Below are 27,228 nucleotides of genomic sequence, written 5' to 3'. Positions count from 1 at the left end.
GAGTCTCTCAGGGGCAGATGGGTTTGCTGAACCCACTGGACAAAGTACATCTGCCCGCATCTCCCAGCCCCACTGGGTACAATCAAGCTTAACACCCTGGCACTGCTGAATCAGTAGATATGCCCGCAGACTATGCTGCTTGGCTCAACCAGATGTGGGAGGGAGGACAGCAAGGTTCATGACATTTGTCACAGACTGCTTCGCAATCATTTGCTTAAGCTTGACGAACCGAGCATTGTTCAGTTAGGCAAATTTTTCGGCACCATACCAGGCAAGAAAGAAATGCTCACCCGCAACACCGATTTCTTCCTGAGACGCGTCCTTCTTATAGAATAAAGACATCTCGTCTCTCAGAGTGGATCCGTTTCTCAGCAGCTGACACGCTTGAGCCTTACCTCGGCGGTATGCTGCTGATGTCGTGTCAGTCCCCGTGAAGGCATGGGCGAAAAGAATCACTTCCTTCAAAGGGCCCAGAGAAACTTGGAGCTGGTCAATATCTACATACTTAGGCTCCACCCCCACCGGATTGAGGATTAATGAGTATGATCGACTCACCGGGTGGCTTACGATGAAGCAGAGATATCATGATATCTGCATCTTTGGAGACAACATGAACCCCCAGATCGACATTGCTGTACTCAAGAGCTGTGCTGACAATGAGGTTATCAGCATCAGATTCTGCTTGACGGGTAAGAATGCCAACAGCCCTCAGCTCTGTTATGACCAACTTCATCAGCGATGTCTTGTTTGCTCCATTCCCCAGAAACTCTGCTTGTGTTGTGGATGTGTTGATCTGTGGTGATACAGCAATGGCTGCAGATGTAAACTTGCTGGCTCTCCTGGACTGCTTGACAACCTTGGTGCTGAGTTGAGCACCACACCCATCAAAGACCACGATGACTAGGCGGTTTGGGTAATGCTTTGATAGTCAACATTGGCACGCCCATATCTGGTATGAGTGGCAGGATAGTCATAGCCTACATAGTATGTAGTCATAGTCATAGCCATAGTTATATCTGGTATGAGGTACGCACAGGTACACTCGCCTCTAAGATGCCGAGCTTGGAGTTGAATCCCGACCCAGCTATATTAACTGTCATGTTGTAGTGCGGTGCTATGCGCACGACCTGTTTTGCCAATAAAGGAAGCAACAACGATGTAACCACAAGCGTCTTTATTTCACGGATCAAACTATAGCACTGCAGTGCTCGGAGCTGTGAGCCCCGTGTATATCCCGAGGCCACGCCTACCCCTCGGGCGTGGCCGACACCCTCCTGGTGCACGGAATGATGTCATCGCGCCAGCGAGCCATCGTGTCCGCCACACGTGCCCCCCCCAGAATTCCCGCGAACCTGAAGGGTCAGTTTGCGGGGCAAACGGATGACCCGGCCGAAGCGCCCTCTGGTGGCTGGCGGCGTCTGGGATGCTGGGATGCCACCGGCTGCCCCTGGGATGGGTGCGGGCCCGGGGGGCGGCGTGCCGGCGGGGTTGGGCGGTGCCGGGGGTCCGCCCGCCGGGGGGCAGCCCCGACGTGGGGGCTGAGCCACTGGCGGGGGGTGGTCCACATTGAGGTGGGCCGGTTTGAGGCGGTCCACGGACACGCGGTCCGGAGTACCGCCGATGTCCAGGGTGAAGTGCTTCGCCCCGGTCTCCAGCACGCGGAAGGGCCCGTCGTACGGGGGCCACAGCGGTGTCTGGTGGGCGTCGTGTCGGACGAACATGTACTCCGCCGTGCGAAGCTCCGGGGCGACGTGCATTGGCAGGCGCCCGTGGTGCGCCGTCGGCACCGGGGCGAACCTCTGAGCGGTCTCCTGCAGCGCTACTGCGCCGCGGACCATGGTGCCATGGAGTCGGGGAGGAACTCGCCCGGCACCCGCAGCGGTTGTCCGAAGACCAACTCCGCCGCGGATGCGTGCAGGTCATCCTTGGGCGCCGTCCGGAGGCCCAGCAGGACCCAGGGGAGCCTGTCAACCCAGCCGCCGTCACGGAGGGTGGCCCGGAGCGCGGCCTTTAAGGAGCGGTGGAAACGCTCGCACAGGCCGTCGGCCTGGGGATGATAGGCCGTGGTACGGTGCAGCTGGACACCAAGCCCCCGCGCGACCGCCGCGCAGAGCTCTGAGGTGAACTGGGGGCCGCGGTCGGACGAGATGTCCGAGAGGGCGCCGAACCGGGCAACCCAGGTGGCGATGAACGCCTGCGCAACGTCCGCCGCCAAAGGCACGGCCTCCGGCCATCGGGTGGTGCGGTCCACCATGGTGAGGACGTGGGTGAAACCCCGCGAGGGGAGCAGAGGTCCCACCAAGTCCACATGAACGTGGTCGAACCGACGTTCGGGCACCGTAAACGGGGCCAACGGGGCCTGGGTGTGGCGGTGCACCTTCGCGTGCTGGCACGCGAGGCACATCCTGGTCCAATCGCGGACGACCTTCCGGAGGACATGCCAGACAAACTTGTCGGCGACCAGCCTCTGGGAGGCCTTCGTGCCCGGGTGGGACAGGCCGTGGATGGCGTCAAAAACCCGGCGCTGTCAGCCCGCGGGCACGATGGGGCGAGGCCGCGCGAGAGAGACGTCGCACAAGAGTGCCGTGCCCGCGCTGTCGAACGGCACCTTGGTGACGTGGAGGCCCGTGACAGCGGTCCGCAAGGCCTGGACGTCGGGGTCGGTGGTCTAGTCCGCCGCCATCCGGGCATAGTCGATGCCGAGGTGGACCACGTGGGCGACGGACCGGGAAAGGCAATCCGCCACCGGGTTGTCCTTCCCCGCGACGTGCCGGATGTCCTTCGTGTACTCGGACACGTCCGAGAGGTGACGCTGCTGCTGGGCCGACCACGGCTCGGCGACCTTGGCCATCGCGAAGATCAGGGGCTTGTGGTCGACGAAGGCCGTGAACGAACGGCCCTCGAGCAGATGGCGAAAGTGCCTGACCGCCAGGTGAAGCCCGAGCAACTCGGGGTCGAAGGTACTGTACCGGCGTTCGTGCGGGCGAAGCTGCCTGCTGAAAAACGCCAGCGGTTGCCAAGCTCCACGCACCCATTGCTCGTGCACCATGCCCACCGCGTGGTCCGACGCGTCGGTGGTGAGGGCGATTGGTGCATCGGGTGCCGGGTGCGCGAGCATGGTGGCGTTAACCAGGGCGAGCTTCGCGCCCGCGAACGCCGCGTCCATCTGCTCGGTCCAAACGACGTCACCTTTGCCCGGCTTCCCCCGGAGGGCCTCGTGCAGGGGGCGCAGGAGCTGGGCGATGCGGGGCAGGAAACGGTGGTAAAAGTTCACCATGCCCAGGAACTCCTGGAGCCCCCTGATCATGCGGGGGCGCATAAACCCCTTGACCGCCTCCACTTTCGCTGGTAAGGGGATGGCCCCGTGCCTGGTGACGCGGTGCCCCAAAAAGTCGATCTCGGCGACGCCGAACCGGCACTTGGCGGGGTTCACGATCAGGCCACGCTGGACCAGGCATTCGAAGAGTGTGCGGAGATGGCGGAGGTGCTCTTCGCAGGACACGCTTGCGACAAGGATGTCGTCCAGGTAGACATAGACGAAATCCAGGTCACGCAAGACGCTGTCCATCAGACGTTGGAACGCCTGAGCCGCATTCTTCAAACCGAAGGGCATCCGAAGGAACTCGAAAAGGCCGAATGGCGTAATGACGGCCATCTTCGGGATGTCCTCTGGCCGGACGGGGACCTGGTGGTATCCTCGTATGAGGTCCACCTTAGAAAAGCAGGACATTTTCGCCAACCGGGCGGAAAAGTCCTGGATGTGAGGGACGGTCGGGGGTGGTGGCATCGTTGAGGCGGCGGTAGTGCCCGCACGGCCGCCATCCCCTGCCAGGCTTCGGCACGATGTGTAACGGCGATGCCCAAGCACTCTTGGAGCCGCCGCACGATGCCCAGCCGCTCCAGTGTAGCGAACTCCGCTCTCGCCACCGCGAGCTTCGTTGGTTCGAGGCGGCGGGCCCGGGCGTAGACCGGTGGCCCGCGGTGGGTATGTGATGTTCCACCCCGTGCTTGACAGCCACCGCCGAGAAGGTGGGCCGCGTGAGGGCCGGAAAGCTGGCGAGGAGGGCGGGTGAACTCGTCTGCTGCCGGGAGCATACAAACCAACTTCGCCGGGATCAGACCGCTCAGCAAGCCGCTTGGCGAGCCGCTTGGTGAGCCGCTCAGGAAGCTGCCCAACGAACTGCTCAGCGTGCAAGCCAGCGAGCTGAACGTTTCCGCCTGGACAAGGCGCCTGTTCTTAACATCCATCAACAGCCCATTTGCACACAGGAAATCCGCACCGAGCAATGCCATGGGCACGCTGGCGGTTACGAAAGTCCATTGAAAGCGTTGCCCTCCGAACCGCAGGGAGAGGCAGCGCTTCCCGAAGGTGCGTATGGGCGTACCGTTGGCTGCAAGCAGCGCGGGGCCCCAACCCGCGGCTCGCTTGTCGAATGTGGAGGCGGGGATAACGCTCACCTGTGCGCCCGTGTCGCAGAGGAAGCGACGCCCAGACAAGGTGTCCATGACAAACAGGAGGCTGCCGGAATGGCCGACGCTCAGGGCCGCTACCGAGCGCCGGCTTTGTAGTTTCCCGACTTGCCGAAGGAGCACGGCGGGCAACAATTCTTCGCCTTGTGGCCAAACCTGGCGTGGAAATAGCACCAGGTTTGCGCGAAGGCGGAGGCCACAGTTTTTGTGGTGGTGGTGGGCGGGGCGTGGCGGCGGCCACGCAGTGTGCATCAGCCTCGAGATCCACGAGGTGTGGTGCATCAGCATCAGCGTCAGCACCGGGATCCACGACGGCCGCAACCGGAGCTCGCCCGCATGTCACACACCGCAAAAAACTTGTCGGCCTCGACGGCCAGCGTGCGGGGTTCCTTTATCTTGGAACCGGCCAACGCGAGGCGTACCTGGGCCGGTAGCTGGCGTAAGAAGAGCGCCCGGAATAAAAAATCCGGTGCTTTGTCCCCCAGTAGCGACAGCATGTTGTCCATTCGGACCGATGGTCGCGTGTCGCCGAGGTCGGGAACGTCCAGGAGACGGTCGGCCCGTTCGTCCTGTGAGGCCGAACGTGGCGATGAGGCGACGCTTGAGCGCCTCGTACCTGTGGTCGGCCGGTGGGTTCCGCAGGACAGACACGACTCGGGCGGCTGTGCCGGGGCCGAGGGCGGCGATGACGTGGAAATAGCGCGTCTCGTTGGGCCGTTATGCCACGAAGCTGAAACTGGGCTTCGGCCTGCATAAACCATATCTCCGCCTGAGCTTCCCAAAACTCAGGGAGTTTCACCGCTACCGCGTTGCTGCTCGTCATGGCGCGTTCTGTAGTTCAGCGTCGGCTGAACTAGTCGAGGTCACCAATGTAGTGCGGTGCTATGCGCACGACTTGTTTTGCCAATAAAGGAAGCAACAACGATGTAACCACAAGCGTCTTTATTTCACGGTTCAAACTATAGCACTGCAGTGCTCACTGCTCGGGGCTGTGAGCCCCGTGTATATCCCGAGGCCACGCCTACCCCTCGGGCGTGGCCGACACCCTCCTGGTGCGCGGAATGATGTCATCGCGCCAGCGAGCCATCGTGTCCGCCACAATGTCAGTGTTTCACAGGCAGGGCAGCTCATCAATGTGTGTCCCGTCCCGCGGATGGACATTACACTCGGCGTCCCGCTGCTTCCATTAGTTACTGTACGTTAAAGATCCCACGATGTCCTTCGCGAAGAGTAGGCGAGCTATCGCCGGCATCATGAACTAATCTACAGAGAGCACTCCATCAGCGAAGAGCCACGCCCCCAGTCAATGACGAGACCCACACTTTGCTGCACACGAGAGCAGAAAGCAGAATCTGCACATGATGTCAGTAATTTTGATCGGGTTAAACTTAATCCTTGTTTCTGTTTTAAACAAAAAACAGCTTTTAAAAATACCGAGCTTACGATTTACTGTCAGAGATATTAACGCCTAACGGACGTACTATTTATGACTATGAGGGAATTGGTCAATGTCTCATCGCAAAGGTTTCATTGTATTATGCATCACCAATCGCAGCAGACGGTCTCGGTTTTACAATCTTGATATTATTAAACGATTGTTTGAACAGTAAAACAACAATAAAGCCATGCATTTGATATAAACATTATAGGGTGTATTGTTAAGTTTATCAGCTAATATGGCTTCCTCCTTTCTCTGCTTTTCCCACAAACTCAGTTTGGTGAGACACATTAAAATGAAAGTTTAAAACCATTTTTTGATGCTAGTACAATAAAGTACGACACAGTGAGATATTAAATGAGCAGCAAACGTGGAAATGGTTTTCGTTGTTGTTTCCAGAATTCCAGCTACAGTAAGCGGTGCTTGCTGACCTCGTGGTCGCGTGATTCGTTTTGACCAACTTCGGCTTGGTCTTATTTTCCCATTTTTGAGCTCATTCTGAATGAAGTTGTTCATCAGACTCGCGTTTCTTTGAACTTTACTTTACATCTTGGTTGTTGTTTTTTTTGCTCTCGTGGTTTTGGCGCCAGAAATGCTTATCACATCCCGACAACTGCACAAGACCAGACGATGGGCGAGTTGTGCTGCACTGTCAGTGTCATGCGGCAGCAGGATGTGTGGAGTTGGAGGTAATGAGAAGTTTCAGCAGGACAAGGATCGTTGGAACAAGTTGCACAGAAAGCAAAGGAAAGAAGAGAAGTTGAGAGCCAGTGCCAGTTATGGAATGTCTGTAAGTGTAAGTTGTCTCTGCGTCTGCGTCTCCTTCTGCGTCTGCCTCTGCAGACTATGTGATGCATTACCATGTCTCCCTGCGTCTCTGTCTGCGTCTCTGTCTGCGTCTCCCTGCGTCTCTGTCTGCGTCTCTGTCTGCGTCTGTCTGCGTCTCCCTGCTTTTCTGTCTGCGTCTCTCCCTGCGTCTCTCCCTGCGTCTCTGTCTGCGTCTCTGTCTGCATCTCTGTCTGCGTCTCCCTGCGTCTCTGTCTGCGTCTCTGTCTGCGTCTCTGTCTGCGTCTCTGTCTGCATCTCCATGCGTCTCCCTGCGTCTCGTCTGCGTCTCCCTGCGTCTCTGTCTGCGTCTGTCTGCGTCTCTGTCTGCGTCTCCCTGCATCTCCCTGCGTCTCCCTGCGTCTCACTGTGTCTCCCTGCGTCTGTCTGCGCTTCCCTGTGCCTCCGTGTCTCTCTGCGTCTCTGTATCTGCGTCTCTGTGTCTGCGTCTCTGTGTCTGCGTCTCTGTGTCTGAGTCTCTGTGTCTGCGTCTCTGTCTCTGCGTCTCTGTGTCTGCGTCTCTGCGTATGTGTCTGCGTCTGTGTCTGCGTCTGCGTCTCTGTGTCTGCGTCTCTGTGTCTGCGTCTCTGTGTCTGCGTCTCTGTGTCTGCCTCTCTGTGTCTGCGTCTCTGTGACTGCGTCTCCCTGCGCCTCCCTGTCCCTGTCTGCGTCTCCCTGCGTCTGTCTGCGTCTGTCTGCGTCTCTGTCTGCGTCTCTGTCTGCGTCTCTGTCTGCGTCTCTCCCTGCGTCTCTCCCTGCGTCTCCCTGCATCTCTGTCTGCGTCTCCCTGTGTCTCTGTCTGCGTCTGCGTCTCCCTCTGCATCTCCCTGCGTCTCTGTCTGCGTCTCCCTGCGTCTCTGTCTGCGTCTGCGTCTCCATCTCCGTCTGTGTCTTCCTGCATCTCCCTGCGTCTGTCTGCGTCTGTCTGCGTCTGCGTCTCCCTGCGTCTCCCTGCGTCTCTGTCTGCGTCTGCGTCTCCATCTCCGTCTCCATCTCCGTCTGTGTCTCCCTGCGTCTCCCTGCGTCTCTGTCTGCGTGTCTGTCTGCGTCTCTGTCTGCGTCTCTGTCTGCGTCTCTGTCTGCGTCTCCCTGCGTCTCCCTGCGTCTCTGTCTGCGTCTCTGTCTGCATCTCTGCCTGCGTCTCTGCCTGTGTCTCTGCCTGTGTCTCTGTCTGTGTCTGCGTCTGTGTCTGCGTCTCTGTCTGTGTCTGCGTCTCTGTCTGTGTCTGCGTCTCTGTCTGTGTCTGCGTCTCTGTCTGTGTCTGCGTCTCTGTCTGCGTCTGCGTCTGCATCTCTGTCTGCGTCTCTGTCTTCGGCTCCCTCTCTCCCTGTGTCTCCCTGCGTCTCCCTGTCTGTGTCTCTGTCTGCGTCTCTGTCTGCGTCTCCATGCGTCTCTGTCTGCGTCTCCCTGCGTCTCTGTCTGCTTCTGCGTCTCCCTGCTTCTGCGTCTCCCTGCTTCTGCGTCTCCCTGCTTCTGCGTCTCCCTGCTTCTGTGTCTCCCTGCGTCTGGGCCTCCCTGCTTATGCGTCTCCCTGCTTCTGTCTGCGTCTCCCTGCTTCTGTCTGCGTCTCCCTGCTTCTGTCTGCGTCTCCCTGCTTCTGTCTGCGTCTCTCTGCTTCTGTCTGCGTCTCTCTGCTTCTGTCTGCGTCTCCCTGCTTCTGTCTGCGTCTCCCTGCTTCTGTCTGCGTCTCCCTGCTTCTGTCTGCGTCTCCCTGCTTCTGTCTGCGTCTCCCTGCTTCTGTCTGCGTCTCCCTGCTTCTGTCTGCGTCTCCCTGCTTCTGTCTGCGTCTCCCTGCTTCTGTCTGCGTCTCCCTGCTTCTGTCTGCGTCTCCCTGCTTCTGTTTGCGTCTCCCTGCTTCTGTCTGCGTCTCCCTGCTTCTGTCTGCGTCTCCCTGCTTCTGTCTGCGTCTCCCTGCGTCTGTCTGATTCTGCGTCTCCCTGCGTCTGCGCCTCCCTGCGTCTGCCCCTCCCTGCTTATGCCCCTCCCTGCTTATGCCCCTCCCTGTGTCTGCCCCTCCCTGTGTCTGCCCCTCCCTGCTTATGCATCTCCCTGCTTCTGCTCCTCCCTGCTTCTGCCCCTACCTGCTTCTGCCTCTCCCTGCTTCTGCCTCTCCCTGCTTCTGCCTCTCCCTGCTTCTGCCTCCCCCTGCTTATGCGTCTCCCTGCTACTGCGTCTCCCTGCTACTGCGTCTCCCTGCTTCTGCCCCTCCCTGCTTCTGCCCTCCCTGCTTATGCGTCTCCCTGCTTATGCGTCTCCCTGCTTATGCGTCTCCCTGCTTCTGCGTCTCCCTGCTTCTGCGTCTCCCTGCTTCTGCGTCTCCCTGCTTCTGCATTTCCCTGCTTCTGCGTCTGCGTCTCCCTGTTTTTGTGTCTGTGTCTGCCTGTTTGTTCATGTGCCTTCACGTGTCCGTGCCTCCCCGTGTCCGCACATGTTCCTGCCCACACCCAAGCCAGTACTCCTCACGCCTGCCTGTGCCCATGCCTGCTCTCCCTACGCTCACATGTGTACCTGCCCTATCTGCACCTGCGCCCGTGCTTGGGTTTGTGCCTGAGCGTCTCTTATCTGCCAGTGCCTCTATGCCTCGTGTCTGACTTTACTTGTTTGTCTCTCTGTGTGCCGGTTTGCCATGCTCACACCTATGCTGTGGTGTGTGTGCACCTGCTCTCCCATATGTGTGTGGCTATATTTTCTGCAAAATTAATTCGCTTTATTTGTTTGAGATCTGAAGATAATACATCAATGGCTGTTTAGAATTTCCTGCAAATAGTGGGCGAAAAATCAATTTATTCAATGAGGTGATGAAAATCATGTATTGAATTTTTTTTGGCATTCCCACTGTTACCAAGTTTGCCAAATATTTTTGGTATTCAAACACAACTCTTCAACTGTAGTTTGAACGAGTTTTGAACTATATGACACAACTTCTGGTGATGAACAAAAGCAGTTAGTTGTAAATGGCTGATGTCTTGGAAGAGTTGTAGGATTTCTCTTTGTCTTTAATATTTATTTTCTTACAGAAATCAGAAAACAATAATCTCAAGTTTCCGAAAGAATTTCACGTGTATGACATACCTACACCAAAGGGAGAAAAGAAAGGTAAATTTTTAAAATATATATTTCTTTACTTGCAAATTATAAAGTGTCATTTACAAATGTAATTTTATGAGTTGCGGAAGGTTTTGTTTACCTTTTATTGAAAAAAAAACTTTAGCCTAAACCTTTTTTGAGAGCCAGCAATCTTTTTTAATCCACAGGTAAATTAATTATGGTGTAGATTTTTGTTGTCATGTCACCAGCAAAACGTTGGAGATTGACATTTGCACTTTACACAGAAACCACAACTGTCTGTAGTGACGTTCAAGTATCATTCTGTGCCCTGGGTAAAAAAACAAGACAAACTGTAGTGGTCGTGCATTTTTCTTTTTGTATACGATGTCGATGCTCATGGAGGGGCTAGAACATAGAACTGATCTAGAACGGCGCACGGTAGAGCGCACACCTCCGCCAGGCTGAACAGTTTACATTTTGTATCCCACTGATAGGCCGGATTTGGATCTGGACCTGAACCAAAATCGGACCTGAACCAAACTGTCCTTGTCACTGACCCATTTCATCCACCAAGTTTTGTCATGCTATATATCATACTATATAAATTGTATATATATGTCCACAATTTTTTGAAATATCATGCTATATATATATATATATATATATATGTCGTTTTTGGTCCTATCGTTCAATGAAAAATAGTTTTAATAAACTATAGAATCCTTGCATCCAGATTCAGATCTTCACGAAAATCCAATAAATTTGTCCTCGTCACACATCAAACCTGTCCACCAGGTTTCGTCTGAATAAAAAAAAAACCACCTTTGAGGCCATTTTTCCCCGCAAAGCGGGGGTTGGCCTTTTTCGGGAACCGTGGTTGTTGTTGTTTTTCGGTCCCCTATTTGAAGCAATGTTTTACGGCCGGATGCCCTTCCTGACGCCAACCCTTTTTGCCGCCTTTAACGACAAACAGGGAATTACCAGTGAACTGGTACTCAATTAGCCGACCTCGGAAGGATGACAGGCTGAGTCAATCCCCCTGGCGTTAATTCAGTGATCGACCGGGATTCGAACCCAGGATCCTTGGATCCTAAGCCGGCACCCTAGCCGCTAGCCCAACACCAGGGATGACGGAATTCCCTGGGTCTGAATGCCACGAGGAATTTAAGAAGAAACCCTGGACTTCACATCTGCTAATCTGACAATGGCTCTGGTGTTGTCATCTTAAACCAGATGGACTACGTGAACAAAATTATGGATGTCTTACAGGATAAGTCTAAGTTTCGACAGCTGCGACTCGTTAGTAAATATGACTGTACGTCACGTTTGGAGGATCAAACCTGCAAGAGGTTTCTAGTTATACATACTTTATAGACGTGCTCAAATTCTAATTGTACGTATCAGTGCTTTATAGACGTGCTCACATTATAATTGTACAATCATGTCAGTGCTTTATAGATGTGCTTTGTAATTGTACATCCTTTAATGAGGTACTCGGTTTAAAATATATAATGTGTAATACTGGTTTCCATCACGTGGTGTTTGTGGCTTGTGTGAGCACATTGTGTGGACAGACAAACTCACAATAGCATCATAGAGACAAATAACATTAAAAAACAAAATACATATCAACATAGTTTGGGGGAAAATAAAAATGGAAATGCCAACCAGAAAGAGAAGATGTCATTGGAATGTTTCAAGGATATCAAACGAGTAGCATGAATCAAACTTGTTATTTATGCTTTGAGTCAATTCCATGACTAGTGTCATGTCATTGGTGTCATTGGTGTCATTCCAATTCCATGTCAAGCCTGGTGTTGGCTTAGCGGTTAGGGTGCCGGGTTGGGATCCTAGGATCCTGGGTTCGAATCCCGATCGATCGCTGAATTAACGCCAGGGGAGTTGACTCAGCCTGTCATCCTTCCGAGGTCGGCAAATTGAGTACCAGCTTGCTGGGATGAATGATCACGGTGTGTACCCCGGTTTAGAATAGATACACCGTATCCCTGCGCATCGTAAGAGGCGACTAAGGGTTGGCGTCAGGAAGGGCATCCGGCCATAAAAACATTGCCTCAAACAGGGAACCATGATTGTCATGGGGCCCGCCAGGCTAACCCCCGCTCAAGCAGGGAAAATGGCCTCAAAACAATCATTCATTCATTCATTCATTCAGTCAATTCCATGACTGGGAGTGAATTTTCTTTGTCCATTGACATTTCACTCCCTCCATCTACCCCCACCCTCTTTTCCATAAAAGTGTCAGTTGATGTGATTTAAACCCAATATGTAAAGATGTGATACATGACCATGCACCCTTCTTGCGTCCAAATTGTGAATAGTTTCATCCGAAATTGCAGGAGTTCTAAAATCTGTTCAAATTTTGGAATTGTTACTGTGGAATTAAACTTTAACATCTGTACTGAAAATAATAATTTTGAGAATTCCTGGAAAGAAAATTGATATTTCTTCTCTCTGGGACGTTTGCACAGATACCTCAATCACTCTACCTTCTGGCTATAGCCCACAGTTTGTTGAGGCTTCCTGGTATTCTTGGTGGGAAAAGAAGGGGTTTTTCTCTCCAGAATGTCATGTGAGTGTTTTTATTTATTTTTGTTTGGGTGGGAAGGTAGATTGTGCGTGTGTGAATTAATGCTTCATATATTGTATGCTCCTCGTGTTTGAACCACCATGGAAGAACATTTTAAAATATTTTGTGAATTTGGAATAATTCTTCAAAGTATTTTAAACACATTGTGTTGTGTAAATGCCAGTCATCATGCAGCTGTGAACGACACTTGGCGGGAAAACCCACCTGCCGATGTCTTGCCGAGAGAGACAGCTCAATTTGGTTGATGGCCGCACGCCCAAACGGTGTAGCGAGCAACTGTATTTCATGCTTGGGCTACTCTCATGCTGGTGAACAGGATTGCATTTAACTCTGTGTAATGCTGCAGAGATTACCAATTACTCTGAAGCAGATTCTGGACAAGGCTCGGTATTACAAAATGTGCGTGAAAGAGAAGGGACATGGGCATGAGACACATACATGGACAGATCTGGAGGGATGCAGACAGACTATAAATGAGGGTAATAATTAATAAATATCAAGAGGGAAACTAACCCCTCTATGAGCTCAATCTCACAACAAGTATGTGCATACATAACCAGGTGAGCTATTCTATGAGCTTTAAGTCTCCTTGGGAGGCTGTGTACTTGTCCAGGCCGAAGAATGGCTCCCAGGAAAATAAAGCGGTCTGGAACCAAGGAATGTTCTCAGCAAAAGACAGTGAATTTCGCCTCAGAGGTGATGTCTCCTCCCCCTATCCCTCATCTTCCCTTCCTCACCCCCACACCCCTCCCTCGCTACATGTGACTCGGTGTGGCCACTGATGTGGCGTCATTTCACAATCGGTGAAATGATGCTACATCAGTGGCCACACCTACGTCATAGTCATTGACTACGTCATCGTAATTGCATCCTCCCCAATCTCCCAATCAGAAGACATCACACTGCCCTGGGAAATAGTGGCCGCCAGTGATTGGGAGATTGGGGAGGATGCAATAGCTTGCCACATTATTACTGTGTCTGAGCCGTTCACCCAGCTCTCTGCCCAGGTGATCACGTTCACACCGGTGGTGATTTTGCTCCTCGGGCTTTCCGGCGCAAAATACGGCGCAAAATGATACACATAATGCAAATATATATCTTGCTTCCCCACTCGAACCCTGAACGAACCCGGGTGGTTATTAATTTTTTGAAACGTTTAAAACCTTCTCGTGCCGAACCCGAGTACAATCACCACTTTTAAAGTCATTCTATCCAGCATCGAAAACAAACAAACTTTCGCTTCCAGAAGTTCACGGACGTTAATGGTGCAAACTCCTCCATGTCAGTACTCCCACCCGGCCTAAGCTTCCCCTTTGTCCTGCCCATTGTTGCCTTCTCCCGCCCCCACCCCCCCCCCCCCCACCCCGAGAGTGTCTCGGCAGAACTCCCCCACCCCATCTGCCACTCCCAGCTTTCCCCCCCTGCCCCACATCCTTTGGACTCCCCTCCCTATCCCCCACTTCCCCCCATCTTGTTATAGGCATGTGGCGTAATGGTTATAGGCATGTTAGTCCGTCAGGTGGAGTGGTCTATCGGTACCAACTGGGTGACAAGGTTCATTGGTATAATTTGATAGCTCTGTGTGTCAGGATACCATTTATGCCTGGTAGCAGTTTCAAATGAGTAGTTTTCATTTCAAAATTGGTTCAAATAAACCTCTATCAGTTCAATGTCTAGTACAAACGTCCTTGTAGTCCGGCAGATATGTGAAGAATTGTGGTAGAATTGTGCCTTTGATGATACAAGCATGAAACTTGGCACACAGTTAGGGCATACCCTTACAGTGAAATTTGGATGTAGGGGCATTCCAGATTTCTCCTTGGCCCAAAATGGCGGCCATTTTACAAAAAGGCGGCTAAGAAGGACATATTTACCTATTATTTCAGACTTGTCATTTGTGCTGCTATTGAAACACAATGTAATGAGCATATTATAAATTGTCATGTACATGCTATGCAATACCTTCATACTGGGTTCAAAATTGGAATCTACGGTGGCCTATAAGGGGCAGAACAAATGGTTTACCATTGCAATAGACAGGACTGGTCTAGCGGTTTAATTATTTAACTTTGCATGACTATCTGATTTCTCCTGGGTGTAATTTTGGTTCAATACCTTTATATGAACAACTTTGATGTAGCTTTATGAACTTTCCTATCATAGACTAGGTGACTATAAGGAACAATGCAAGGCTAGTGAAAAGTTACGAAAGCGAATTACTATATTTATGATAATAATGTATGTATTTCTTTTTCAGATGATAACTCGACTGCACTGCACCTTCGCTCATTGACTGTAGTAGCTACCTAGATTTGGTTCCCAATTTGTATATTGATTGGATGGTGGTGGTGGATAATGCTTAATTGACAATGGCCAACAAAAATTTCAAGCTATTAGACCCCCAAAGCCCTAGTACATCTGGAACAAACATGCCTTATCTGACAGATTGGGAGAAGTGTGTGTTATGTCAGGAGGTCACCGATGAGGCCCTTGCCTGTCCAGCTGATTCCAAGCGAACCACAGGGTCCGGATACCAAACTCTTGCAGATTATCTCCTCACCTTCAGCCAGATGGGCTGCCTGCCAAAATCTCTAGAACTGTCCCGCCTGGACGATGGTGAAGGTATCCAGTCAACCTTCCAGAGCCACAAGGCTAAGTGGCATGATTCATGCAGACTGAAATACAACAAATTTACTGAACTGCATCGGGCACAAAAAAGAGAAACGTCTAGTGAAGAAACCGCAAGTGTCTCAAGAAAGTACACCCGTCACAGAGTACATGTAGACCACACACAGCCACAGCCTGAAAAGTGTTTCTTTTGTGACAAACCAGCGGGTACTAATTCTCTGCGAAAAGCTTCCACCTTCGACCTCGATAAACATGTCAGGACAGCTGCCCTGAAACTAGGAGATCAGGCACTTCTTGCTAAACTGAGTGCAGGTGACCTTATAGCACAAGATGCACAGTACCACGTGAAGTGTCTGGTGTCACTTTATAACAAAGCAAGGGCCACAAGCACAACACTGAATGAACAAGATGATATCAATCACGGTATAGCACTTGGAGAGCTAGTGTCCTACATCGATGATGCCCACACAGATGCTCTTGTGACACCAGTGTTCAAGCTGGTAGACCTAGCAAGACTATACACCACCAGGCTGGAACAGCTTGGAACAGTCTTGACCAGGCGTGTCCACTCCACCAAACTCAAAGATCGAATCATGACATATTTTCCAGACCTAGAGGAGCACATGTCCGGTCGAGATATTCTGCTTGCTTTCAACCAGGATGTTGGCTCAGCCCTTCAGAAGGCATGTGATCACGACACTGACAGTGATGGAGTTTGTCTTGCTAGAGCCGCAAATATAGTTCGTAGAGACATGTTGAAAATGAACTCAACATTTAGTGGTTCATTTGAAGCCCACTGCCAAGAACATTCGGTACCTAATTCGCTTGTATCACTAGTTTCTATGATCTTGAATGGTCCTAACATCCAAGAGCAGTCAAGCCACTCGTCGGTATCAACACCTACTCTCGCAATCTCACAACTCCTTATGTTCAACAGTTACTCACGCCGCAGAGAGAGTAGCAGTACTACCACGTCCACGAGGCACAGTCACAATCGGGAGACTCCCCTGCCTGTGTACCTGGGCACCCTTATCCACACAAAGACTCGAAAAAGAGACCTGGTTGATACTATGTTCAACCTGGGTCTCTCGATCTCCTATGACAGGGTGCTTAGCATCTCCACGGACTTGGGGAACAGAATCTGCCGTTTCTTCCAAAATGAGGGTACAGTTTGCCCCCCTGAGCTAAAAAGTGACCTCTTCACAACTGGGGCAGTGGATAACATTGATCATAACCCCAGTTCAACAAGTGCCCACGACTCCTTCCATGGCACTGGCATTTCACTTTTCCAGCACCCAAATAGCGATAGCCGTGGAGTTCAACGGGTAAACCCAGATGACACATCAACAACAGATGCACACCTGCCACAGTCATACACCATCCTACCTCCTGTTGTTCTGGGTAAATGTGACCCACCTGTACCCAAGCTAGCGGGTCCCAACAAAAGCAACTGCCAACTCATCCCTGAAGCAATGCAGATTGAGTACAGGTAACTGATTATTGTGTTTGAACTGTGGACAGTTATATGTGTACCTAAATAACCAAGACTTGTTAACTTGTGTGGACTTGTTTGTTCTTAATTGTGTTCATTATCTTGCATTTTGACAGGTGGCTGGAGCAGATGGAGAAGACAGTGCTATCTGACACACCACTTAAGGGAGACGAGACAGTATCATGGGCTGGATACCATGCCAGCAAGCAGTCTATTCCAGAAGAACCAGAGTGTAGTGTGGCCTTAACTTCATTGCTGCCTCTCTTCTATGACCAGGCAAAATCTGTGGCAATGATTCGTCACTCCATGGATGTCATCAAGAAAGCAATCGATATTCTGAATCCAGGTCAGATCCCTGTAATCACACTTGATCAGCCACTGTACACACTTGCCAAACAGATCCAATGGAGATGGCCAGAAACACACGGAGAAGATCACTTCGTCATGGTCTTTGGTGGACTCCATATTGAGATGGCAGCATGGAAAACCCTCGGTGACCTTCTGGATAGCAGTGGGTGGACAGGCGTTCTGATGCTTGCAGGGGTTGCTACAAGTGGTACTGCTGATTCCTTCCTGAAAGTGACCCATGTGACACGCACACGACGAGCACACCAAGTCACAGCCAGTACTCTCTATCTTCTCCTGAAGGAAGCCTACAGCCAGTACACCAGTGGACTAGATGAGGGACAGGATACGATACCACTAGATGACTGGTGCGGTGAACAAGCCAATGCAAGTCCACAGTTTCAGTTCTGGTTCCTAATTATGCAGCTAGAACTGGCAGTCCTGATCTATGTGAGATCCGTCCGTGAAGGAAACTTCCAACTGTACACTGATGCTCTGACCAAGCTTGTACCATGGTTCTTCGCCTTGGGACATACAAACTATGCCAGGTGGATCCCAGTTCACTTGCGCGACATGGTGACACTTGCAACAAAGCATCCAACTGTATACGCACAGTTTCTGGCAGGAAACTTCACCATGAAGAAGACTACACGTGCATTCTCTGCCATAGCCTTAGACCAGGCACACGAGCAAAATAATGCATTGGTGAAAGGTGATGGAGGGGCTGTAGGTCTTACGGAGAATGCTGCAGCTTTGCGCCGATGGATGGTGTCTGGTCCAGAGATGGCCAAACTGATCTATAAGTTCGAGGCCACAACAGAAAAAAGAATTAGGAAAACTGAACTAAAACACCATGAACAGACAAAGCACACGCAGGTAGCCTTTGCTCGAGATGTGAGAGCACTCACCCGTGTCATAGGAGAGATGGGGAACCCATTCTGTGACGACAGCAAAGATCTCTTGGTGCTAGACAGCAGAGACCTGGCAGACCCAGCAGTCATCAACACCCTTTACCAGATCGAGAAGCTGGGAAAAGAACAGTATGACACATATGTGAACGAGAGGCTTGTACATCAGACAAAGCCTATCACTGACCCAATAAAAAGAAACAATCTCCCTCTCTTCAGCCGACCCCCAGTCAGAGAGAAGTCAAGAACAGAGTTGAAGGTGGTATCTCTGAAGAATGACTGCGTTCTGTTCTCCAGGCTGTTTATTGCATCCCAGACACGGAATGGAGATCTTGATGAATTCTTTGCACATGAAAACCAAGCTTGTCCCCCTGCATTGTCACAAATGGGCAAAATCCGGCTTGGAACCAAGTCTGATCTGGTTGGGTGCTTAGAAGATCTGATCACCTCACGGGAAAATGATGATGTAAGCCCCCCTGTTGAAGTCATGATCCTGGATGGAGCAGCCATCGTGAACATGCTGGCACCTCGTAATGCGAAGACCTTCTCTGAGTATGCATCACTAGTATTCTTGCCATACATCACATCTCAGATACAAAATAAGAGCAGGGTTGATATTATCTGGGATGAATATTTCCCAGACAGTTTGAAAGCCGACACCAGGAAGACGAGGGGTAAAGGCACCAGGAGACGAGTTGAGCCATCTAGTTCCATCCCTCGAAACTGGCAGGCCTTCCTTCGCATAGACGAGAACAAGGTGGAGTTGTTTGACTTTCTAGCAACGAGGATAGCAAACATTGAGACTGACAAGCAAATCGTCACCACAAACCACAAAGAAGTTTTTTGTACACAGCCACGAGATGTTACTGGTCTTTCCCCGTGTAGTCACGAGGAGGCAGATACAAGGATACTACTCCATGTCCAAGATGCAGTCAGACAGGGCTATACCAAGGTGTCAATCCGCACAGTGGACACAGATGTTTTGATCCTTGCAGTGGCAGCAACTGGATATCTTGACATCGATGAACTCTGGGTTGCTTTTGGCACTGGGAAGAATTTCAGGCACTTGGCAGCTCACGAGATGGCTGTGGCACTGGGACCAAACAAGTGCCGAGGGTTGCCATTCTTCCACGCCTTCACTGGGTGTGACACCGTGTCCTGCTTCGGCGGAAGGGGGAAGAAAACAGCATGGGAAACATGGAAAGCCTATGATGAGGTCACCTCAGCTTTCTGCGCACTGGCTGCCACACCAACCATTTCAACTGCAAATGACAACATGGATCCACTGGAGCGTTTTGTTGTTCTGCTCTACGATCGAACAAGCAGCCAGGAACATGTTAACGATGCCCGCAAGCATCTCTTCACCCAGACTGGTAGATCAATAGAGGCTATCCCACCAACGCAAGAAGCCCTCAGACAACACATCAAGAGAGCTGCCTACCAAGCCGGCTTTTGTTGGGGCCAGATGATGATTTGCGCACCTGAGCTCCCATCGCCAAGTGAATGGGGTTGGAAACAGAGTAATAACGGCTGGGGGATATATTGGACAACCCTCACAGAGGCAACTGAGGCATGCCGACAATTGATTAGATGTGGATGCAAGAAGGGTTGCAGGAAACAGTGCAAGTGTGTTAAGGCCGCACTCCAGTGCTCAGCTCTGTGTCACTGTGCAGGGGAGTGCACACGATAGTATACAGGAGGAATAACACACCTGTTACATATACACAAACATGTGGAAGACTGTTTTGTAGACTGTTTTATAGTGAAAGTCACTTCCACAGCGTTAATGTGGCATTTTCACTTCATTTCCATTGTGTTTCTGGAGTTTGCTCAAAATAGCTCAAAAAGTAATTATTTTTGTAAAGAATAAGGACCAAATAAATGTTATGTGAGTTTGTTGACATTTAATTATGATCTTACAACCTGTTTACGTGAAAAAAACATCATAGGTGTGCTTGAGCAATAAGTAAATCTAGTTTTATAGACATCGGTACTGTGTATCTTATTATCCGTAAACGGCCATTTTTTAAATGGCCGCCATTTTGTCCCTAGGAAAAGATTTGAATGCCCCTATATCCAAAAATCTTCCTAGTAGTATGCTCTATCAGTGTTCAAAATTTCATGCTTGTATCACCAAAAGCACAATTTTTTCACATATCTGCTGGGCTATTGTAAGTCATTTGCACTCCAAAGATTCTGGTCATACATGTGATGACTGAATATAATATACTAGTAAGGGCATTTTATGAGATATTTCACAAATCTGTTAACTAAATTGTTACCAAAACAATTCTTCACCAATATGTTTGTAAAGGTGTGTAATAACATGTGTTAAAATGTTGAAGTTCAACTCCCGTGGGAAACCCAGAAAAAAAGCTGTTGAATTCGGGTACCGAAAAATTATTTTCGAGAATTTTTATTTTTTTTAATCGGCCCTTAAGTAACTTATGAGGGGTCAAATAAGGGTTTTTCATGATTCTGAGTTGATTGTTAACATTTATATTTTCACTTTTACATTTACACACAAAGTAGCTTTTATTTCACATACATATATAATACTCAAGAGTTATTTCTCATTCACAATGTCAGAAGTTTCAACAGTCATTGTCTATGTCTTCTTCAGACTCAACATCATGACTGCAGTTTCTGCATGTAATGCCATTACAGACTCCACAGGCCGAGATGCACGTGACCCCATTCTTCTTGCAGCTGCATCGCCGGTTGCTGCAATCTCCATGACAATTACAGCTCGTGAACTGCAATAGCTCCTCAGGAGCCGTGGGGTCCAGTGTTGGAACTGGCTCATACCCATGCACACCTATTGTCCATCCATAGTCACTGGGGTTCAGAGACATGCTCTGTAGAAGGATCCAGTCCCGGGTCTGCAGGTAGGCACGGAGTGAATGTTGTGAATTGTTCCTTCATGAGTTGACAGTACAGCCGTGCGCCCTTGGCATACTGATGATGGCCTGCAGCGGCAAAGATGTGAAGCATCTTGGTAACAATGCAGGACAGATGCCCATTGTGGTCTGCAAGTTGCTCGGTTCTGATAAAGACCTTGATCACATCTACCATGTGGTGGTACTCCACCCAGAGTGCAGGTGTTCTTCCTCCTTTTGCGAGTCGTTTGAAGGTTTCTTCAAACCTTTGCTCAAACACTGGCACTACTGGGTCTGAGTGTCTGGCTCCCATCTTCCCATCAGCCACCTTCTCCATGAAGGTCTTCATATCACCACGCTCCTCCTCAGTGAAGGCAAGTTTTATGATGTGTTGATAGATGGCTGCATCGATGAGGAGGTGAACACGGATTGCCTTGTCAAAACATCCTCCATCCATGATGTGGTTGGCTGTCGTACTTCCAGGATAGATCAACTGGATCACATCTAGTAGTCCAGAATCTTCCATGATGTTACCCATTGATCCAAGATAAGACTTCAGCAGGTGAAAACCACCCAACCTTGGAATGATGGGTAGATTTGCCTGCTTTATTATATTCACAGCCTTCAGCCAAATCGGAAGATCAAAGGTCACTATAGCGACCCCAGCGCGCCGTATGCACTCTTTCAAAGTGGTGAAGATGGTGTTGAGGTCATTAGGGTCTCCTTCAATAACTGGGAGGAACTCGATCTGTGTGCTCTGCTTTGCATCATTAGCATGGATTCTCTTCATCCAGCCATTCCAGTTGGAGTGTGGGAACTCAGGATCGTTGGCTTTGATCACCCACCCCGCTGCCCAGAGTGTGTCACCTGGAGTGAGGAGTGGCTGATCATGAGCCAGGGAGGAGGAAAGCTCAGCGAGGGGGAGAAACATGATCGCGTTCGTTCCTATCTGTTTCCTGTTCGTAAATGGAATAATCTTTACTTCAGTTCCTCTCAGGATCTTAGCTTTGTCGAGTGCCTTCAACTTCACCCGGGGGAAAGCTGCTGTTGTCTGTGGATCTGGCAAAGGTGGTGCCGGAGAGGTGACTTCGATCCAACCCATTGAGTGAAAGGGAGTGTTTCCGTGAATAGAGACAATGTTTAAATCTATATTGTCTCCAACAAACTGAGTGACTGCATTGTTTGTTTCCCCAACCTCCATAAAGACCACCTGATCATTACTTGACAATTCACTTTCACTGGCTGGCACTTTGGCTGTCATCACTGATTGATCCTCAAGCGCAGCATCAACCGCAACCTCATCATTGATCTGTTCATCGGTTTCCTCCAAAATGGTGTCAAGAGTGCCAGAAGTATCTGGAACATCATCTCCACTCCTACTATTAAGGAAGCAGTATTTGTAGTTTTGTGTCTCCGTGTAAGACTCAGTGTATCCCAGCCGGTGGAACTTGTTGAGCATCCATTTTGACCCAAATCTATGATCAAGTTGTATGGCAAGCCCCATTTGGTGTGGCAATACTCCAGACCGAGGTCGACAGGCCTTAATAAAATTCTGCCCCCAAACGGCAACTCTTTCGTCTGTCTTGACAATCGGTCTCAAGAACATCTGAAGGCTTGCAGGAACAAGTGTCAGCTGACTATCGATGTCAGTCATACTGTGTGTGGTGGGGTATGACTTTGGACCTAAATCAATCAAGGCAATATCATTGGATATGAACTTGAGTGCCGTCTTTATGATCTGAGTCTTCTCATCTCCATGGTCAAGATTAGCATGATGCTCTCGCAGAATATTGTCGGTGCCATCTTTGAGACAGAGTACATCTGCCCTTCTTTCCTGTGTTGTGAAATACAAGGTGTCTTCGTATTTCTCTAGAAGTTTTATCTTTAGCCAATGCTTTGAATAAGAAAGGCTCTTCTCTGGTGACTGATCAAACTCCTGCAGCTTTTCATGGACTTGGTCCATGTTCATTACCCCATGCTCTAATTCTGAGTCTAACCATTCGCAGAATTCAATAAAAACTGCCTCTCGCTCCTCATCAATACTCCTCTGTCCTCTCTTCCTTTTTCCTTCCTCATCAGTCTTGGACAAACTGTCACCTCTCGCAAACATAAGTTTGCATCGCAAATGGTACAGTGTTTCTTCTGCTACCAAGTCTTTGATCCCTTCCATGCGTCCAGTGACTTCAGTGCCCCAGTCATCCCCGCGATTCCGTGCTGTCTTCAGCAAGCTTGCCTTCAGTGTATCTGCAGTCAAATTATCTGGCACTCTGTATTTCTTTCTAGCTTGTGCTGGATTATTTTTGTAGAGCTGGGCTGGTTGGTTGCAAAGAATGCATACATCCTTATACAGGAGGTCAACTGACTGTGATCTTCTAGAACTGCAGCCAGTTGATGAACTGAACTCACAAGTAGTGCGTCTTCTCTTCAACTTTGATGACTCTTTCTCTGCCTTTGATGCTTGAGCTGACTTCTTGGTGGTTGCAACAAAGTTGTTGTACAGATCATTTTTACACTTCTGGTGGTACCTCAGTTTTCCTTCCTTTTGAGCCTCCTTCATACGTTCCACAACAGTAACATTTTCGACAGTTTCTGCTTGTTTCAATAAAGTTGAGTATCCCTTTGGAGTTGCCTGTATGAGCCTTTCAGCTGGTGTATCCGAGCGTGCACAGATGAAGCAATTGAGCACAGGTGGAGTAACGTCTTCATCCATATTGCTAGACTCCATGTCCTGCAAAGTAGAAAATGAGATATATTTAGAAGTTATTTTTCCACAAAGGAGTGTCTGTGGTGAAATATAAATGTTAACAATCAACTCAGAATCATGAAAAACCCTTATTTGACCCCTCATAAGTTACTTAAGGGCCGATTAAAAAAAAAAAAAAATTCTCGAAAATAATTTTTCGGTACCCGAATTCAACAGCTTTTTCTCTGGGTTTCCCACGGGAATTGACCTTCAACATTTTAACACATGTTATTACACACCTTTACAAACATATTGGTGAAGAAATTTTTTGGTAACAATTTAGTTAACTGATTTTCATATGTTTCCCTTACTATACATATAAATAACCTTTTGGTGCCAAAATAAGGTACCAAATGAAAGCTTTCACCCTGCTGGTACCTCCAAATGCTATTTTTTTAAATTTATTTTATTTTATTTATAAAACACTACAAACTAGAACGGCACTCAGTAGAGAGCATTCCTCTGCCTGGTTGTCCATATCACTCAATGGTGAAGAATCACTTCAATAATTCTCATATCCGAATCCATATTCAGATCTTCACCAAAATCGAATCTCTTTGTCCTTGTCAGACACCCAACCGGTCCACCAACTTTCGTCCAAATCCGTCCACAACTTTTTGAGATATCCTGCTATGTATCGTTTTTGGCCCTATCCCCCAATGGTGAAGAATCACTTAAAAGCTTCTAGTAGCCGGATCCGAATCCGAATCTTCACCAAATGGCCAAATTAATTAAACATAAACGTACCACTGCAGGGTTTCCACCTGTGCAGACCACCCCCAATCAGTCATGGGGGTTAATAATAATAATATAACAATGCTAGAACGGCACTCAGTAGAGACCATACCTCCGCCTGGTTGGCCATAATCACTCAATGGTGAAGACAACAACACAACAACAACATGCATTTTAAGGCCATTTTCCCTGCTAGAGTGGGGGTTAGCCTTGCGGTCCCCATGATAATCTTCTCCATTTTGCCCTATTTTCTGCATCTCCCTTGTTAACCCCCTTGCCCGCATTTCTTCTTCCACCATCTTTAGCCAAGTCCTTCTCGGTCTTCCCCGTCCTCTACTTCCTTCTACATTCATTTCCATCACTCTTCTCAACCAGTCACTTTCATCCTTCCTCAACACATGACCAAACCAGCTCAACCTGTTCCTCTTCACAGCATCAAACACAGGCTCTATTCCCATCATCTTTCGCAATTCATCATTTGTCTTCCTCTCTCTCAACGATACTCCGCACATCTACCGAACCATTCGCATTTCCACCCTTTCCAGCTTCGTTGCTGCTCTACGTTCATTACCCATTTCTCGCTCCCATAAATCATAACACTTCTCACACATGCAGCATACACCTTTCCCTTCAGCTTCAACGACACTCCCCTCCTCGTCAGCACGCCACTCAGTTCCCGAAACTTCTTCCATGCACGTCTCGCATCTCACATTCTCACTCAATGGTGAAGAATCCCTTAAAAATTTTTACTAGCTGGATCCGGATCTGGATCTTCACCAAAATTGAATCGATTCTTTCTCGTCACACACACAACCTGTCCAACTAGTTTCGTCCAAATCCATCCATAACTTTTTGAGATATCCTGCCATGTATCGTTTTTGGCCCATCTCCCAATGGTGAAGAAGCACTTAGTAAATTAAATAATTCTCATATCCGAATCCATATTCAGATCTTCACCACAATCGAAATGAATCGTCCCTGTCAGGCACCCAACTGGTCCACCAAATTTCGTCCAAATCAGTCCACAACTTTTTGAGATATTTTGTTCACAAACAAACGGACAGACAGGGGTGAAAACATAAGCTCCATCCACCTTTGGTGCTGGAGGTAATAAAATATACGTTTCTCACCAGTATATACGAGTGAATGAATGAATGAATGATCGTTTTAAGGTCATTTTCCCCTCTAGAGCCGGGGCTAGCCTTGCGAGCCCCATGACAATCATGGTTCCCTGTTTGAGGCAATGTTTTTATGGCCGGATGTCCTTCCTGACGCCAACCCTTAGTCGCCTCTTCCGATGCGCAGGGATACGGTGTACCTATTCTAAATCGGGGTACACACCGGGATCATTCATTCCAGCAAGCTGGTACTCAATTTGCCGACCTCGGAAGGATGACAGGCTGAGTCAACCCCCCTGGCGTTAATTCAGCGATCGACCGGGATTCAAACCTAGGATCCCAGGATCCCAAGCTGGCACCCTAACCGCTAAGCCAACACCAGGCTAACCAGTATATACGAGTATTCTCCTTGAGGATTACTGACTTCCTTATTGTTTCTTGGCATTTCAGAAATTGCTGTGATTATTTCTTATGCCATTTTTGGTTCACGAGTTATCAAGGGTGTGTGTGTGTGTGTGTGTGTGTGTGTGTGTGTGTGTGTGTGTGTGTGTGTGTGTGTGTGTGTGTGTGTGTGTGTGTGTGTGTGTGTGTGTGTGTGTGTGTGTGTGTGTGTGTGTGTGTGTGTGTGTGTGTGTGTGTGCGTGCGTGCGTGCGTGTGTCCGTCCGTGTCCCCGCAGCATAACTACCGGATGATATCATCCGATCTTGATGAATCTTGGGTGGGAGGTTGATATCATGATCTAGTTGTGTCCTGCCTAAAGTGGGCGTATTGCGCCCATTAGCCACACCCGAAAAAGATGTCTTTTTAGGGGGTAATCGATTTCAAACTACATCTTCTCCGAGGGGGTTTGGTGGAGTTTGACAGGAGTTTTGATATTTGGTTAGGCCAATGTCATGTGTCTAGCCCCACTGAGCTCGATTTTTTATTAATCTTTTATTTTTTTCATTTCATTTTTCACCGAATTTTTGGTATTGTGTAGCTAATTAACTTCATAACTGATTATGCATTATTTTCTATCTCATTTCAAGGTCAGTAACCTTCGTTTTGACATTTCCGGGCCTGGCCTGTCCGGGCCTGTTTCGGTTATAGTCTGTCCTTTGTCATTGAATACCGCTCGCTCGTGAACCATCGTCGTCTCCTCACTTGGATTTATTTCAGGTCAATTCAAAAATGGACAACACGGAAACTATTTGCATTATTCACACGACTGGTGAGGATCCACATTCTGGTCTCACTTCACCAAGGGATCTGGAATTCCCTCCGAAGAGCTAGTGATGGCACAGACAAGACAGCTTGACATGCGAGAGGTTCTGAAGCATCCTTTGGGTCCACTTCCAAGGTCCCTAGCCACTGCAGATGGCATACCAAGGAAAACCAACAAATCGGCTCTCGCCAAGGAACTCAGGAACAACATCTCACCCATGGAATTCATTCAACCAAAGTCGGCATGTCTCATTGATGGAATGGCACTTGTGCACAAGACAAAAAGTGAGTACAAGACGTTTGGTGACATCACCTCTCTCATACTCTCGAAGGCTGTCAACGAAGCTTCTCAGTCCTCTCATATTGATATTGTCTTTGACACATACAGAGCGAATTCCATCAAATAAGTGGAAAGAGAAGGCAGACAATCAAACACTGGATATATACAGTTGAAGAACATCACAGCAAAGCAGACAGTAGTCCAGTGGAAGAAATTTCTCTCTGCAACTCCAAACAAAACCAGTCTCATTGAATTTCTTGTACAAGAGTGGAAGCAGCCAAAATACACAGAACAACTAAGAGGAAAGGTTCTCTATATAACTTCTGGAGAGAACTGCTTCAAAATCACACACGAAGGAAGTGTTCTGGTCCCAGAGCCCTGCTCTTCACAAGAAGAGGCAGATACGCGACTCATTTTACATGCGGCACATGCAGCAGTTCAAGGCTTCCAGTCTATTGTACTCATAGCTGATGACACTGATGTCTTCCGTGAAGGCCAGTAGTAGCA

General features: G+C 49.3%; 1 protein-coding gene across 5 annotated transcripts in view; it reads left to right on the top strand.

The window, feature by feature from the left end:
- Positions 1 to 6,295: 6,295 nt before the first annotated feature.
- The window catches only part of LOC137418019 (valine--tRNA ligase, mitochondrial), a 170,849-nt gene continuing 149,916 nt past the window's right edge, over positions 6,296 to 27,228 (top strand). For 2 of the 5 annotated variants that reach the window (XM_078774490.1, XM_078774488.1), the window contains exons 1-3: positions 6,318 to 6,698; positions 9,751 to 9,829; positions 12,271 to 12,371. In XM_078774490.1, coding sequence (XP_078630616.1) covers positions 6,501 to 6,698; positions 9,751 to 9,829; positions 12,271 to 12,371 — 378 coding nt within the window. In that variant the 5' untranslated portion in view covers positions 6,318 to 6,500. Of the gene's footprint in view, positions 6,705 to 9,750; positions 9,830 to 12,270; positions 12,372 to 27,228 lie in introns of all 5 variants that reach the window. The other 3 variants (XM_078774487.1, XM_078774489.1, XR_013622867.1) reach the window with 3 other exon arrangements.

Source organism: Myxine glutinosa, chromosome 3 (assembly GCF_964187855.1).
Source record: "Myxine glutinosa chromosome 3, kmMyxGlut1.1, whole genome shotgun sequence".
In the NCBI taxonomy this organism is placed as follows: Eukaryota; Metazoa; Chordata; class Myxini; order Myxiniformes; family Myxinidae; genus Myxine; species Myxine glutinosa.
Note: the sequence above shows the minus strand (reverse complement) of the source record. Positions and strands in the feature narration are given on the sequence as shown.